The sequence below is a fragment of the Miniopterus natalensis genome, chromosome 16 (genome assembly GCF_054644295.1).
Source record: "Miniopterus natalensis isolate mMinNat1 chromosome 16, mMinNat1.hap1, whole genome shotgun sequence".
NCBI classification, from domain to species: domain Eukaryota; kingdom Metazoa; phylum Chordata; class Mammalia; order Chiroptera; family Miniopteridae; genus Miniopterus; species Miniopterus natalensis.
The window spans coordinates 44,389,537-44,405,349 of record NC_142096.1 but is presented as its reverse complement, the minus strand read 5'-3'; the positions used below and the strand labels follow the sequence as shown (position 1 = coordinate 44,405,349).

At 49.4% G+C, this 15,813-nt stretch overlaps 1 protein-coding gene across 2 annotated transcripts; it reads left to right on the top strand.

Annotated features, from left to right (window-relative positions):
• The first annotated feature begins 5,544 nt into the window (after positions 1 to 5,544).
• Positions 5,545 to 15,813, top strand: ZNF16 (zinc finger protein 16). 2 transcript variants are annotated; one of them, XR_015715809.1, is made up of 4 exons: positions 5,545 to 5,608; positions 8,568 to 8,779; positions 10,879 to 13,007; positions 15,559 to 15,813. XR_015715809.1 is itself a non-coding variant. In XM_087825581.1 (3 exons), exons 1-3 carry the CDS (start codon positions 5,592 to 5,594, stop codon positions 12,720 to 12,722), a joined length of 2,073 nt encoding a protein of 690 aa, XP_087681707.1. In that variant the 5' UTR covers positions 5,545 to 5,591; the 3' UTR covers positions 12,723 to 13,011. The 2 variants fall into 2 exon arrangements, 1 of the variants encoding a protein (XP_087681707.1); XM_087825581.1 differs by lacking the exon at positions 15,559 to 15,813 and having other exon boundaries at positions 10,879 to 13,011.

Here is a 15,813-nt window from a genome sequence, read left to right as displayed (position 1 = left end):
AAAAAACTTATAAAGACCCTTCATTTTAGTTACATCTAATTTTTATGTTTTAACAACCTTATGAGAATTTAAAGCCAATTATTATTTCCCAAGGCATTTTCTTTTTTTTTCTCAAAATAAAATACAGTACAAATTTATTGACTCCCATCATTCTTAGTCAAGATTTAAGCAAAGTAAACAGACAACAGAATTGGATATGAATAAGCAATGAGCTAACATTCCACAGAAATCCTATTTGTCCAAAGAAGCTTATTCCTAAATAAAACAAAACAACAAAATATTCTGCAAAGGATATAACAAAATATACACAATTTTAAAACCACATTTGCTTTTCTTTCAACAATAAGCATTTATTTAATGAAAGTTTTGAAGTAAGTCTTGGATTAATGTCAATAAGAAATTATCACTTTTTGAAAATCAGTGTTAACCAAGTATGACTGGAAAACCTGGACGGCACTAATACATGACCAAAGAGCACTGAGTTCAACTATTTTACAGATTTAACCCCAAGGCATTTTCTTCGCAAATTTTGTTGCTTCCAAACCTCAGGAGGCCTTAAAGTTAAAATATCTTTTTTTTTTCTTCTTTATAGAGTGGGTGTGGTCCCTCTCTCTGCCTGAGGGCATTTCAGCAGCTCTGTCCCTTAAGGGAGAAAAACTTAGGGGGTTTAAAAAGGTTTATTTCCAGATATATTTTAGAGAGGAGACAAGATGGCGGCATAGGTACCAGCTGTACCCGCTGCCTCCCGAAACCACATCAGAATCACAACTAAAATACAGAACTGCCATCACTCAGAGCCTCCTGAGATCTGGCTGCACAGAAGCCCCACAACCAGGGAACTGAGGAAGCACCGACCGGTAGGAGGGGCGGAGACTCCAGTGGATCGGGGCTGAATCACAGAGACACGGCCCCAGGCCCACACCCTGTGCCAGGGTTGAAACCTGGGAGGGACATCTCAGCCATGGGGGTTTCCGGGAGGAGTGAGGGTCCCAGCCCCACAGGAGACCCCAGCCCAGGGCTCCAGGGCCAGGAAGAGACGTCCCCACAGCTTCAGGCTGTGAAGCCAGCGGGGACTGTCCCTGAGGGTCACAGAGGCTGCGGGAGCCCCAGCAGCTCCTCTTAAAGGGCCCCAGGCCCAGACTCGCTTGGACACCCTCCCTCTGAGCCCAGCGCCGGGCAGCAGCCTGAAAAGACCTGGGACACTCGGGGAGGAATTAACCTGCCTGAAATCCGGGAGAGAGGTGGAAGGGCAGCTTCCTCCCAGGCAGAAGAGCTGGCGGAGACCACTGCTCCTTTGGCGAGTCCTCCCTGCAAACAGCCGGCAGGCAGGCGCCATATTTGAATCACCAGCACCTGGCTCTCACCTTTGGCCCCGACCTGTGATTCTCGGAGGCCCCGCCCCTCCCCACCTGCAGCTCATCCAGGCCATTTCCAGGGGCTTTTCTGTGCAAGTGGCCTCTCCATCCTCATGCTTAGGACTTTCCTAAAATCTCTCAAACAAGCAGCAGTGGGCCCCATACGGCTTGATAAGCAGCCCCAGGCCTGGCACTAGTGGCAGTTTGCATTGGCTTATAGCTTGGTCTCTCCTGGACAATGCCAAGCCAAGCACAAGTAGCAGCCAACTATGGATTGCTGAGTAGCTCATGCTGGGTGGCGCTGGGCAAGGGACAGGCAGGGGCTGACTTTGCACCTCCTGGGAGGACCCAGAGACAGTACATCTCTGCCCACAAGTCTGGTGGTCAGACTTGACTAGGCTGGATTACAACCCTACCACATCCATGAGTGACACACTCAAGGGGCACACTTGGTGAACACCAAAGCTCCACTGAAGTAAATCCTGATCCATAGGGGTGTCTCCAGCACAGCAGCTCTTTGGCTGTAGCTGCAGCTGGCCCTCACAGCCAATTGGCCAGGGGGTCAATTCCTCCCAGGGACACCAACAGCAACCAAGGCTCAACTACAACAGGACAGTGCACACAGCCCACACAGGGGAGCACCTAGAAGGCCCAGCTTAGGTGACTGGGGAGGCTGAGCCACTGGACCCTACAGGACACCTACTATACAAAGCCACTCTACAAATTCCAGGAGACATAGCAGCTCTACCTAATACATAGAAACAAACACCTGGAAGCAGCCAAAATGTGGAGGCAAAGAAACATGTCACAAAGGAAAGAACAGAAGAAATCTCTAGAAGAGGAACTAAATGAAATAGAACCAAGCAAGCTAACAGATACAGAGTTCAGAATTTTGTTTATAAGGATGCTCAAGGATATTAGTAAGAGTATCACAAAAACAACTGAGAAAGTCAATGACATACTAAAGTACCAATTTGAAATGAAGGCTACACAAACTGAAATGAAGAAAATTTATAGGGAATCAACAGTAGAGTAGAGGACGCTGAGAATCAAATCAGCAATTTTGAACATGAGGAAACAAAAAACACCCAACCAGAAGAGCAAAAAGAAAAAAGAATCCAGAAATATGAAGATAGTATAAGGAGCCTCTGGGACAACTTCAAGCAGCCCAACATTCATATTATTGGGATGCCAGAAGGAGAAGAAAGAGAGCAAGAAATTGAAAACCTATTTGAAAAAATGACAGAAAACTTCCCCTACCTGGGGAAAGAAATAGACTTACAAGTCCAGGAAGCACGGAGGGTCCCAAGCAAGAGGAACCCAAAGAGGCCCACACAAGACACATCATAATTAAAATGCCTAAGGTTAAAGACAAAGAGAGAATCTTAAAAGCAGCAAGAGAAAAGCAGTTGGTTACATACAAGGAAGCACCCATATGACTGTCAGCTGATTTCTGAACAGAAACTTTGCAGGCCAGAAGTGAGTGGCAAGAAATATTCAAAGTGATGAAAAACATGTAACTACAACCAAGACTGCTCCACCCAGCAAAGCTGTCATTTAGAACTGAAGGTCAGATAAAGAGCTTCACACATAAGAAAAAGCTAAAGGAGCTCATCACCACCAGATCAGCACTACAGGAAAAGTTGAAGGGTCTTCTTTAAGGAGAAGCTAATGAACAAAAGCATGTGATGAACTAAATAGATCCAGAGACATTGATGCAGGCAACAGACAGTCATATTTCAGGGGGAAGAGGGAAGGGGAGAGGAGAGTGGGAAGAGATTAACCAAAGAAGTTATATGCATATATGCATAACCCATGGACACAGTCAATAACGGGGTGAAGGCCTGAGGAGGCCGTGGGAGCAAGGTGGAGGGGGTCAATTGGGGGGAGAAAATGGGACACTTGTAATATTTTCAACAATAAAGATAAATTTAAATAAATAGATTAATTAATTAAGATATCCCATAGATTAATTAATTAAGATATCCCATGTTTTTCTTTCTGAGTAGAATATAATAATATGAAATCTTGTACATAAGAAGAGATCTTATCATATTTTAAAACAGAAACAAAACAACTCCTTAAGTAAATGAGTGAGTGAGTACTCTCAAAAGGATCAACTAGAACAGTAGCCTTAGAATTTTTTTTTTTTTAATTTTAGGTCATGGTAAGAACTTTATTATTTTTATTTTTTTAAATTTATCTTTATTGTTGTCCCATTTTCCCCCCCAATTGACCCCCTCCACCTCACTCCCACCCCGTCCCCAGGCCTTTACCTCCTTATTGACTATGTCCATGGGTTATGAATATATGCCTATAACTTCTTTGGTTAATCTCACATCTATGTTTCTCTCCCTTTCTCTCTAAAATCTCTAAAAAACATATCCTCCAGTAAGGATTAAAAAAATTTAAAATAATAGGTATTGCCTGTTTTAAAAAGCATTGTGGTGCCTGGCTGGGCGTGACTCAGCAGTTGAGCATCAACCTAGGATCCAGGAGATTGCGGTTTGCTTCCAGGTCAGAGCACCTGCCCAGGTTTCAGGGTCAATCCCCAGTCTAGGGCATGTGGGAGGCAGCTGATCAATGACGACTCTCTTATCATGGATGTTTTTCTCTCTCTCTCTCTCCCTCTCTTTTTCTGTCTCTGAAATCAATAAAGATATATTTATAAATAAATAAATATAAAAATAAAAATTATTGCGACATACTGGTTGAAAATCACTGTCTTAGGCCAACAGAAACATGTTAGACATTACATCATGAATGAAACACCCCAATTTTTACTGGCAGGTCTAACTGAGTTTAGCAGAGAAGCAGCCTTGATTTACACTGGGATCAGATAAGGAGTTCTGGACAACCCATTCCCCATCTGAGGAAGTGAGCCTGTGTCTAGTTCCCAGTGCAGACCTGTGGACCCCGGCTTCATGTAGGTCTCTCCTGATTGCATCTTTCTCCCTAGTCCTGCAACAACTCTTCCTCCTTCATTTGGTGGGACACCCACAGTTCTTGTCTTGTCACCCTCCTGGCAATGGGTCCATACCCCTGGTTGTTGGGAGCACTGGCTTGTTCCTGGTGACAGGGCAGGGTTAGGTTGATCTGGCTCTGAATTGCTGTTCATTCATAATGCTGCTGTTCACCGGTCAGAATAGGAGCTTATGTAATCCAGTGGCAAGAGAAGTTTTTAGCTCAGGGCCGTGCCACAGTAAGGCTATTATATGTTTTATACTTTACACCGGGTTCCATGGGTGTGAGAATGAACTGTTCTGCTTTTTATTGCTTTACAGTTTGTAATTTTCCAGCTAGTATTTTTTATTCAAAGGTTATGTAGACAGTGTTTCATAAATTACAATGTTTAAAGGTTTTTTTTATCAACTTTTTATGTATTTCTAATTTTGATAGTTTAATCTGCCTGTAAAATGCATACCTTAAAGTATTTGTATTCTTTTTTTTTAATGTTTTATTTATTTATTTATTTATTTAATATATCTTTATTGATTTCAGAAAGAGGAAAGGAGAGAAAGAGAGAGATAGAAACATCAATGATGAGTCACTGACCGGCTGCCTCCTGCAGGCCCCCAGCTGGGGATCGAGCCCACAACCTGGGCATGTGCCCTGACCGGGAATCAACCTCCATGGCCTGGATCCTAGGTCATGCTCAACGGCTGAGCCACGCCCGGCCGAGCGAGTATTTGTATTCTTTATGTCTATGTGTATCATCAGTTTTTGTAAGTGTTCCATGAAGAGTCCCACTAAATGTATATATCTAAGGAATTTGAGTTTCTCCATCCAATGGTTGAATTATTTGACTGAGGGATTCAGTTCTTCCACGTGCGGTCTCGTTTTCATCAAGCTGCAACCTGTCCCGAATCTAGAGGCTGTGTATCCAATTCCCGCTACAGAGGCACCTCTAATTCTACCCGCATTTCTAATCGGTTGTCTTCTTCTGTTTAGTTAGTGGCACGGACCCCCCTCCGACAGCAACGATTACGGCGGAGCTCGGTCTGCGCCCAGGTCGGGGGCGGACCCACCGAGTCGCCTCCGCCTCCAGCCGCCTAGAGAGGCTCCGCAGGCCGGGGCGGGGCGGGCCCTCGCACAGGAAGTTGGGGCGGGACTTCCGGAGTCCGCCTCGGGGCCGAACTGCTTTGGTGCAGCGGCTTTGCGCCCTTCCCGGAGCGACGGCCGGGTGGGGAGTTCGCGAGGGCGAAGCCTCTGCCATGCCGACCGCCCTCCCGCGTGATGCCCAGGCCCCCTCGGTGGGTGCCGGCCCGAGCTGTCCAGCGCCGACGGGAGGGGGACGTGGGAACCGCGCGCGGAGGGGCGTGGGCTGCTCGCCTGGGCGGGCCCGAGCCCTGGGGGTTGGGCGGCGCTCTCGGGACGGGCGGCGCCGTGGCCGCCCCCTGGCTGCGCCGCCGCTGGCGCGGGGTGGGGCTGGTGTGCGGAGAGCGCCGCCCTGGGCCGTGGGGGTGGGGCGGAGGAAGGGCCGTGGGAATCGGTGGGGACGTCGGGCCGCGTGAGACGGGAGGCTGTCGCGCACCACCGGGCGTCCTGCCTGAAGGCCCGGTCAGTGGTGGATGCGCTCTCCGGGTGCAGAAGGGGCTGGGGGCGGGGGGGTTTGCTCTCCCGTGGGAGTGGGGCTCGGGTGGGTCGTGCCCATCCTGTGGACGCCTGCCGCGACTGGTGACTGTTTGTCCTCCCACTTCTTTTTGCTCAGCGCCAGGTTGTGCCCTGTGGTAATTTGCTTCCAGGTTCATGGGCAGAATCGTTCCTTGAGGTCGTTGCACTGAAGTGCATGTTTTCCTGGTGACTGTCCTTGTCTTTTGGAGGCCCCAATCCTTGCCCATGACGCGCGCGTCTCAGTCAGCAACAACTCATGTAATTACTTAGAGTCCAGTAGGATAACCCAGGCCCATAACCTTAATTCCCGCTGCAAAGTCTGCTTCACCATGTAATGTAGCATATGCACAGGTTCCAGGAATTCAGGTGTGGAAATGGGTGGGGAAGGGCATTCTGTCTACCACCGATTGGGTCTATGTCCTCCTGCGCAAGAGCCTACATATACTGGGATGAGAAAAACAAGATCTGAAATGACCATAGTTTGTTACACTTTATAATGAAAAGACAAAGGGAAAATAGACATACCTGCTTGTGTAGCTTAGAATAATCTGGAAGGGCACATTAGAAACTGGGGAGGGGAACTGAGTGGCTGGTTGGGAGATACTTCACCATAAGTCCTTTTTTACCTTTTGAATTTTGAACCATATGACTGTGCCCCTGTTTGGTGACAGTAATAATGATTTCAAGAATTTTAAAATAAAATGAACTAAGTATTGCAAATCACTCAGTCTCCCCCTAGGAGAGGGAGCGTGAAGCCCACTCCACCATGGAAGCAGCATCTGTTCTGTTCTGCTGCCACATGGATGGGCACCTTAAGTTAGTGCTCTCCCTGCTTTGAGTTTCGTCTGTACCATCCCACTTATCACCTGTACCCCACTAATCTTGACCTGGTTCATTAGTTCTGTCTTTTTCGTAACATAGAAATGGAACCAGTGCCTCACCTTCATAAGACAGCCAAGGCTTCTTATAGTCTGTCTTCCCATGACACTGCCTCTGAGCTCTCTCCACACTTCTCACCCATGCCTTCTTCTACCTTTCTAAACACTTGTGGCCTAAAACCCCTCTCTGGGCCTGGTTTAAATACCCCCCAGGGCTCCACCCCACCCCTGCTGCCTCTGCCCAAAACACTTGCCCATCTCACTGATGTATTTGATATGATTTGTCTCCCCACTGAAGTCCCTGAGTGTCACAGTCTCTGCTGTATCTGTACATCCCCAGAACAGACCCTGGCATATGGTTGGTGTTTGGGAAACACTGAAACCATGTTCAAGAGGAAAAACCCACCCTGGCCAGGTAGCTCAATTGGTTAGAGCATCTTCCCAATATACCAAGGTTGTGGGTTCAATCTCCGGTCAAGGCACATACAAGAGTCCGCCAATGAATACATAAATAAGCGGAACAACAGATCAGTGTTTCCCTCTCCTTTCTCTCAAGTAAAATTTAAAAAATAATTCAGCCCAGCCAGCATGGCTCAGCGGTTGAGCTATGATCCAGGAGGTCACGGTTCGATTCCCCGTCAGGGCACGTGTCCGGGTTGTGGGCTTGAGTCCCCAGTAGGAGGTGTGCAGGAGGCAGTGAATCAGTGACTCTCACCATTGATGTTTCTATCTTTCCCTCTCCCTATCTCTGAAGTCAATAAAAACAAAAAAAGAATTCAGTTCATAGGTTGAGGCAATGTCCAAAATGGGCTTCTGCCAACGTTTCCTACCTCATCTTCACCCCTGAAAGGCCAAGGGGGTCAATGTACCTATCAATGGTACAGTGTGAAAAATGGGCTAAGGGGTGTCGTCCAACTCCTGGGTAAGCCACTGGGCATGGATCTGCACAGAGATGGGGCAGTGAAGGGTTGGGGGTAATCAGTAACTTGGTGATGTGGGGGTTCCCACCATGTGTCCCAGTGGGAATGTTTTGTGTCCCTGCTCAGAGGGAGCAGTTGGGGCTGGAGATGAGCCCAGTTTGGGAATCTACAAGGATAAGGGTTGCTAATGCCTCAGGACTGGACAGATTAACCAAGGAAGTTGGTGTTGGTACAGAAGTGAACTCTGGAGCACCAACATGCAGAGGGAGATGAAGAACCTTGGAGGGAGCTGCTGTGCAGTGGGAGAGTAGCCCAGGAGGGTGGGGACAAGGATATCTACTGTGGGTGCTGCCAGGAGGGTGCAGCTCAGACAGAACTGACCACGTACCTGTCTGCAGCACAGGCTGCCCCTGGCTACCCCAACTCTGGGGCTGCTGGTCACCCTGTGAGTGGGTCAGGTGGTCCACGTTCAGGACATTGTCAGGAATGAAAGGTGGGCCCACAGTGAGTGAAGGCTCTGCAGGCTGCTCTCTGTCATGGCAGTCCTGGGCTCTTTCGCAGCGTGTCCACAGGGCACAGGGCATCTAGCCCTCTGGTCATTGTCTCATCCTTTCCCACCTGTGGCTCTGGCTTGTGAGTCTGTGTCCCTGTGGCTGGCTGACCCTCGGGTCCAGGATCAGGAAATGTGGTGGTGGTCCCTGAGACTCAGCCCCAGGTTCTCTTCAGGCCTCGGGGCTGCAGGGGTGGAGGATGGGCTCCTGGGGATAGCCCTTCTACATATTCACCAGTGTTCTTTCTAGTTTCCAGGTTCCAGTCATGCCCAGCTTCAGAGCTCGTCCCGAAGAGGCAGAAATGGAGCCCTCAGTTCCTGGACCATCCCCTTGGACTCCTTCAACCCAGGCCTGTGTGAGTGATGCTCCCACCGTGACTCACCCTGTACCTGCATTCCATGGTCCACTCTGCTACAGTGACACTGAGCTGGGAACTACTCCCCCTCACCAGCAGCAGCCAGGTACTGGAACTGAATACCTCACTGTTGCCCTCATTCTGGGGGGACTTTGTGTCACCCTGCAATCCCCATTAGCTCGTGTTATCATTAGGGATGGGGTCCTCATGGACTTAAGGGGCCAAGGCTGGAGGTCAGAGAGGAAGATGGCCAGGCCCCTGGTGCCCTGGTGCTCTGAGTGTGCCACTTTGGTTTCCCCGCTGACATAGAGGGTGCAGTGTGGTGGTTGCCAGCTGAGCCCTGCCCAACCATCAGGTGGTGGTGGTCCCCTTCCCTCAGAACCTTGCCCTAATCCAGGCCTTCGCCCTACCTCCTCTCCCTTTCTTCACACTGCCCAGCTGCTTCATCCCCTTCAGAACCCAACCTAACCCCTCACTAACTTGGCTCTTCTTTGTACCTGCTAGCGATCAGGATGGTTGCTTGGTGTTAGCGTTCCTTACCGTGATCTGATGAGAGCTGTTGTACAAGAGGACACTCTTGTGTCCCACATGGGACCTATTATTATACTCGGTACATCTGGGGAGAGTACCCTTGTCAGAATATGTGTGACCAGGGAAGGCTGAGCTAAGATCAGAGATGATGTGTGTCAGACGGGAGAGGTGGAGCCCAGCAGTATGTGGACATTCGCTAGACACCCTCAGGCTTCCAACCTGGGGGGCTTCCAACAGCATAGTGTGTCTAGACTATGGGTCAGGTGATATGTGGGTGTGGTGGGCAGACAAGTTGAGCATGTGGCCAGGCCAGGTCTGCATTGAGGAGAACAGAAGCATCCAGTTGAGGCAGGGAGACAGTGCTATTGTGGTGACAGAGTCTTAAAGTTCCAGGTGGTATTGATCCGAACTGAGGGGAAGGTTGGAGGTCAATGGGCCCAAGGATGCTGGGAAGTAGAAGAGGAGTGTCCTTTATCCACTCAGCACCACTGACTATGGCCAGACAAAGGGTTGCCCTAAACCCAGGACATGAGCCCCATTGGGGCACAGTCTGGGCTATGCAGGAGAGACCAAGGAGGAGCAGTGGTCAGATAAGGCCTTTCCAGTGAGGTATGTGAGCACCATCTGGGGAGTATGTTCAATGCAAGGCAGACCCTAAGGGGAACATATCTACCCTGCTCAGAAAACAGCAAGAGCAGAGTTGAGGGTGAGCTCGGGGAAGGACTGGGAGGATGAAGTGCTCTGATGTCACTGGGCTGCCTGTGGGCAGGAGGGAAAGGTGGGAGGCCAGGGACTTGACTCAATGTCCAGGCAGGAGAAGATGGCAGCAGTATCGCCTAGGTGTCACAATTTGAACTAGACAGAGAGTCAATATCTTCATTCAAGTGAGAGATTCAGGAGAGTGAAGGTTTCCTTGTTTCTTCAGGCATAAAGAGACAGGAGGGAGGTGCCAAGACCCTTCAGGTGTGACACAGAATCTTCAGAAAGATAGATGCAGCCACCTAAACACTGTACCAGGGCAAGAAATTGTTTAACTGACATGCCAGATTTGCAGGTTTTAAAAGGTAAAGGTGGCTTTGGTCTCTGAAGGCTCCTGTGTTGAACAGGATAGAATCTGACATTGCACCAGAGTCCCTGCCACATAGTTGGAACCAGCTTTGCTTCTGCTCTGGGCCTAGCTCCCCCCATAGCAACTCCCACAGCGAAGCCTGGAAGCCACCAGTTAGCACTGAGCAAACAACAGGTGGGCCCAAGGAGCTGACAACATGCATCATGGAAAAGAAAGACAAATAGAATGCTTACAGTGTCACTCAGGGCATATAATGCTTTCCTTGTGCAGGTAGGAGGGGTGAGTGCCTGGGTTTGGGACACGCGCCAAGATATGGTCAGCAGGACTTGCTGATGACCTGCTATGGGTGAGAAGGGCAATCAAGGGGCACATGGGACTTTGGTCTGAAGCAGTAGGTAGACTGTAGGTGATTTCCTGAGATGTGGGTACTGGGGCAGTGGGCTGAGGGCTGGTCTTCATTTGCCATACTGCCTTGTCCCCTTGGAGCTTCCTTGCCCTTCCCTCATCCCCTTGATAGATCTGGGACTACCACCCCCAATAGTACCAGACTTGTTGTCTGGTATTTTCCTACTTCCTTCCAAGTGACTTTATGTTTGTCGTTTCAGATTGGGACACCAGGATTGAGGGCAAAGGGTTTCTTCAGAAGAAAGATGTTTCTGAGGATTTAGTATCACAGGCAGAAATATCAGAAAACTGTACCAGTGATGTTCCTGTGGTGTCTGAGCTTGGAGAACTCTGTGAGGACGTATTAGAAAGAGACTGGGGAGTCCCTGACAACATGAGACAGGTGCAATCCCTCGGCCAAGAGAAGGAGCTCACACCAGTGGCAGTATTCCTTAACAGCCCCTTAGGGGAGAGAGAGATGGACTGTGATGATTTTGAGAGAAGCTTTAGTCTGAGCCCAAACCCAGTGGCATATCAAGGAACTTCTGTGGAAGAGAGGCCACATCTGCACATGTGTGGCCAAAGCTTCCAACGCAGTGTGGACCTAACTAGCCACGAGGGGCTCCACACATCTGAAAGCACCTTCATATGTAATGAGTGTGGGAAAACCTTCAGAGGAAACCCTGATCTTATTCAGCGTCAGATCATCCACGATGGGCAGAAGTCCTTCATAGGTCATGAACGTGGAAAAGCCTTCAGCCAGAATTCAGTTCTTAAAAATCATCGGAGGTTGCATGTGAGTGAGCCCTATCAGTGCAGCGAATGTGGGAAAGCCTTCTATGTGCATTCAAACCTCACTAGGCATCAGGTCACCCATGGTGGAGAGAAGCCTTACATTTGCAATGACTGTGGAAAAGCCTTTAGCCAGAATTCCAGCCTTAAGAAGCACCAGAAGTCTCACATGAGCGAGAAGCCCTATGAGTGCAGTGAGTGTGGAAAGGCTTTTAAGCGGAGCTCAAACCTTACCCAACATCAGAGAATTCATTCTAGCGAGAAGCCGTATGTGTGTAACAACTGTGGGAAGGCCTTTAGGCGGAGCACCAACCTCATCAAACACAACAGGATTCACACAGGTGAGAAGCCTTTTGAGTGTAAAGAGTGTGGGAAAGCATTCAGCCAGAGCTCACACCTGAGGAAGCACCAGAGGGTTCACACTGGAGAGAGACCTTATGAGTGTAATGAGTGTGGCAAACCATTCAGCCGGGTCTCAAACCTCATTAAGCATCACCGGGTTCACACAGGAGAGAAGCCCTATAAATGTAGTGACTGCGGGAAGGCCTTCAGTCAAAGTTCAAGTCTTATTCAACATCGGAGGATTCACACTGGAGAGAAGCCTCATGTTTGTAATGTGTGTGGAAAAGCCTTTAGTTACAGTTCAGTGCTCAGAAAGCATCAGATAATCCACACGGGAGAGAAGCCCTATGAATGTGGTGTCTGCAAGAAGGCCTTTAGCCACAGCTCAGCCCTCATTCAGCACCAGGGTGTGCACACAGGCGATAAGCCCTATGAATGTCAGGAATGTGGGAAGATGTTTGGCCGTAGCTCGAACCTCATCCTTCACCAGCGAGTTCACACTGGAGAGAAACCCTATGAATGTACCGAATGTGGAAAAACATTCAGCCAGAGCTCAACTCTCATTCAGCATCAGAGAATCCATAATGGACTGAAACCCCATGAGTGTAACCAGTGTGGTAAAGCCTTCAACCGAAGCTCAAACCTCATCCACCACCAGAAAGTTCACACTGGAGAGAAGCCATACACATGCATGGAATGCGGTAAGGGCTTCAGCCAGAGCTCACACCTCATTCAACATCAGATCATCCACACTGGCGAGAGGCCCTACAAGTGCACCGAGTGTGAGAAATCCTTCAGCCAGCGCTCGGTCCTTATCCAGCACCAGAGGATTCACACTGGAGTGAAGCCCTATGACTGCACTGTGTGTGGGAAGGCCTTCAGCCAGCGCTCAAAGCTGCTCAAGCACCAGCTGACCCACACCAGGGAATGAATCCAACCCCCCAATTCGCAGCCAAGCTCACTTGCTGCCCTCCACCCACAACTTCTGTTCACAAAGCTTGGGACCCTCCTTTGGGGTGTTTGTTTTTCACAGGCTCTCTCCTCCCTCCTGCCATTCCACCCACCACACATGACCTTGTTTCTTTTTTGTTTTGTTTTTACATTTTGTTATAAGACTGCCATGTTTGTTAGGATGGCAAAGATGATAGAGGCTGCATATTTATGAAGAGTTTATTACTGTAATCAACCAAAAAAGTAAAATGACATTCGCTTTGAGGTAACCACACTAATTCTTTTGTTTGGTAACTAGTCACAGGGAGGGAGTCCTTTGTCAGTGGTTGTAACCCATATTCTGTTTACATGAAATCAGGTCAAGTTTTCGCCTTCTTGCCCACTCCATACCTAAACACAAGACTTGCTCGCTCCCCCCTTTCCTTTGTGCCATCTAGTCTGGCACCGTGCTTTCTCCTCATGGCTCTGGTCCCTGCTCAGGGCTGTTGCACAATGACACACGCGGCTGTTTCCCAGCCTCCAGTTCTGTGCCTTACAAACCTGGCTGTCGGCCCCACAAAGGACAGCTCTCTCTTTTCCCCTTCTGTTCTCCCTACAAGCTCCTAGGCTTAGGTTTTTCCCCCCAGGTCCATTCATCACCAGACATCATGAAGCTCCTGCTGGGTGCCCCTAGAAGGTAGGGAATAGTCTTCAGTTTCCCAGAGCTGTGTCCACACTCCCTGAGCAGGGGGAGGTTGGCCCACAGGCAACACATCTGCCACCAGGAGGCCCCTGGTCACCAGGTGGCAGGTCTAACTGGGGGATGTCATAGGGTGAAAGGGTGGGCAGGCCCCTCCTGCATTGTTCTGGGAGGAGAGAAGGAAATGGACAGGTGTAGTCGGGTTTGTAAGTATGGTGGGAAGTTAAGGGTTTGGCTTCTGTGTTTTCAATGAGGAGAGAGGTAGTAGGTCTGAAGTGAGAAGAAAGTGTTGAAGAGTTAGCTTGCAAAGGTCAGTCCCATGGGCTTGGGCCAGAATGGGCTGCCTGCCCTCACCTCAGAGACAATCACAAGTAGCCCACAGAGGCCTATTCAGGAACCCCCAAATGGGGTTCCTGAGGTAGCACTCTAGACAAGAAAATGCCACACCTGTGGTTTTGATGACACCCTGACCTATTATCCTCTAACACACTTGGTCTTTCTGCCTCCCAGATACCTAAAATGTGCTGACCCTCTTGCTCCCTCTCTGGCTTCACATTTCTCCTTGTCCAGCCTGGATTCGATCGTTGCTTTTTTCAGTACTTGTTGACCCACATTGGGGTACAGCAGGAAATAACAGACTGAAATGCCTATGCTCCAGGAGTTTATGTCTAGTGGGGGGAAGAAATGACACAGTGGTTCTGACAGCTACGAAGCAGGGAATGGGGTCTGGGTATTTTAAGGGGTTCAGTTTTAAGTGGGAGAAGTCAGAGAAGGCCTCACTGAGATGTCCTTTGAGCAAGGTCTTGAAGCAAGTGGGGGACAGCAAGAATAGCCAGTGCAAGGGCCCTGAGCACGAGTGGCCCAGACCTTGCAGTGGTCATCAGAGATGTAGGTCAGTGTGGCTGGAGTGGAGTGAGCAAAGGGGGAGCAGGTGAGGTGAGTAATGGGGAGCCACACCGGGAAGGGTGTTGTGGCCACAAGGGTTTGATCTAACTTACATTTTAACAAGATATCTGCTGTGTGGAGGAAAGACTGTGGGGCAAGTGTGTGCTCCTCTCTATGGCACTCCCCTGTCAACTCCCTTTGGCCCTTGCCCTAGCCTCTACACTGTTGGGAGACCCCTGGGGCCAAGGCACAAGCGGGGCAAGGGTGGGGGGGGAGTGACACACATGCTGGGCACAGCAGCTGCGGGAGGTCAAATGTGTGGTCCACAGAATGGAATGCCTATCAGACTCCTCTGGTCCGGGACCCTTCCTAGTGCCAGGAGAACTGACCCTATTCAGAGCCACACCATCTGTATGCAGCCTGAGTGACTTTAAGTTCAGGATGTTTTCTTTCCAGAGAAGTATGGTCTAGAAGAGCGTAGTTCTGTCAAGCACAGCCTGTTCCTTTTGACTTTCACGATATCCTTGGAAATGTGTTTCTCAGGAACAACTCCCTGAGTCCATGTGACAGAAAGCCTGGTAAGTCCCTGTCACTGACATAAGGCCGGGTGGCCAGATCCCGCCCGCACTGCAGGGGCCACTCCAAGGCAATAGGGAGGCCCTTTTGCTCTTTTATAATTTTGGTGGATTAACTATTTTTATCAAAAGACCCTTAACTATTTACATTACTACTTTATATGGCAGGAACACACAGAAAGAGATACTAGGGAGAGGAGAAGGGGCAAAGTGTAAAGAGGAGACAGGGAGAATGGCCATCCCCTTGCCTGGCTGGGACTGGGTCTGAACACTGGTCTCTAGATCTCTTTTTTTTTTTCAATCCTCACTGGAGAATATATATTTTTTCCATTGAATTTCAGAGACAGTAGCAGGGAGGGAGGGAGAGAGGAAAGGAGGGAGGAAGAGAGAAACATCATTATGAGAGACACACCAATTGGCTGCCTCCCGCACACTGCCCTACTAGGGCAGGGATGGAGCCTGCAACCGAGGTACGTGTCCTTGGCAGGAATTGAACCTGGAACCCTTCAGTCTATGAGCGGACACACTGATCACTGAGCCAGAGTAGCCAGGGCTCTAGATCTCTTAGAATGCCCATCCTGTGGTTGTACAAGGGACCCCTGACCCACCTACCTGGGTACTGCTCCTGTTTCAGGATGGTATTCTTTTTCTTTTTTTAAAATATATCTTTATTTCAGAGAGAAGAAAGGAGAGGGAGAGAGAGAGATAGAAACATCAATGATGAGAGAGTCATTGATCAGCTGCAGCGCGCAACCCGGGCATGTGCCCTGACCGGGAATCGAACCTTGATCTCCTGGATCCTAGGTGGATGCTCAACCGCTGAGCCACACCCGGCCGGGCAAGGATGGTATTCTTGAGAGGGGTTGAAAATGCTGCTCTCCTGCCCTAACCAGGACACCAGGAGAAAGTGCCAGTTGTGCTGGCCCAAGGGT

Coding starts and splice junctions, on each gene's coding strand:
- ZNF16 (XM_087825581.1), top strand. Junction 8,780..10,878: donor CCCTCACCAGCAGCAGCCAG/GTACTGGAACTG, acceptor TTGTCGTTTCAG/ATTGGGACACCAGGATTGAG.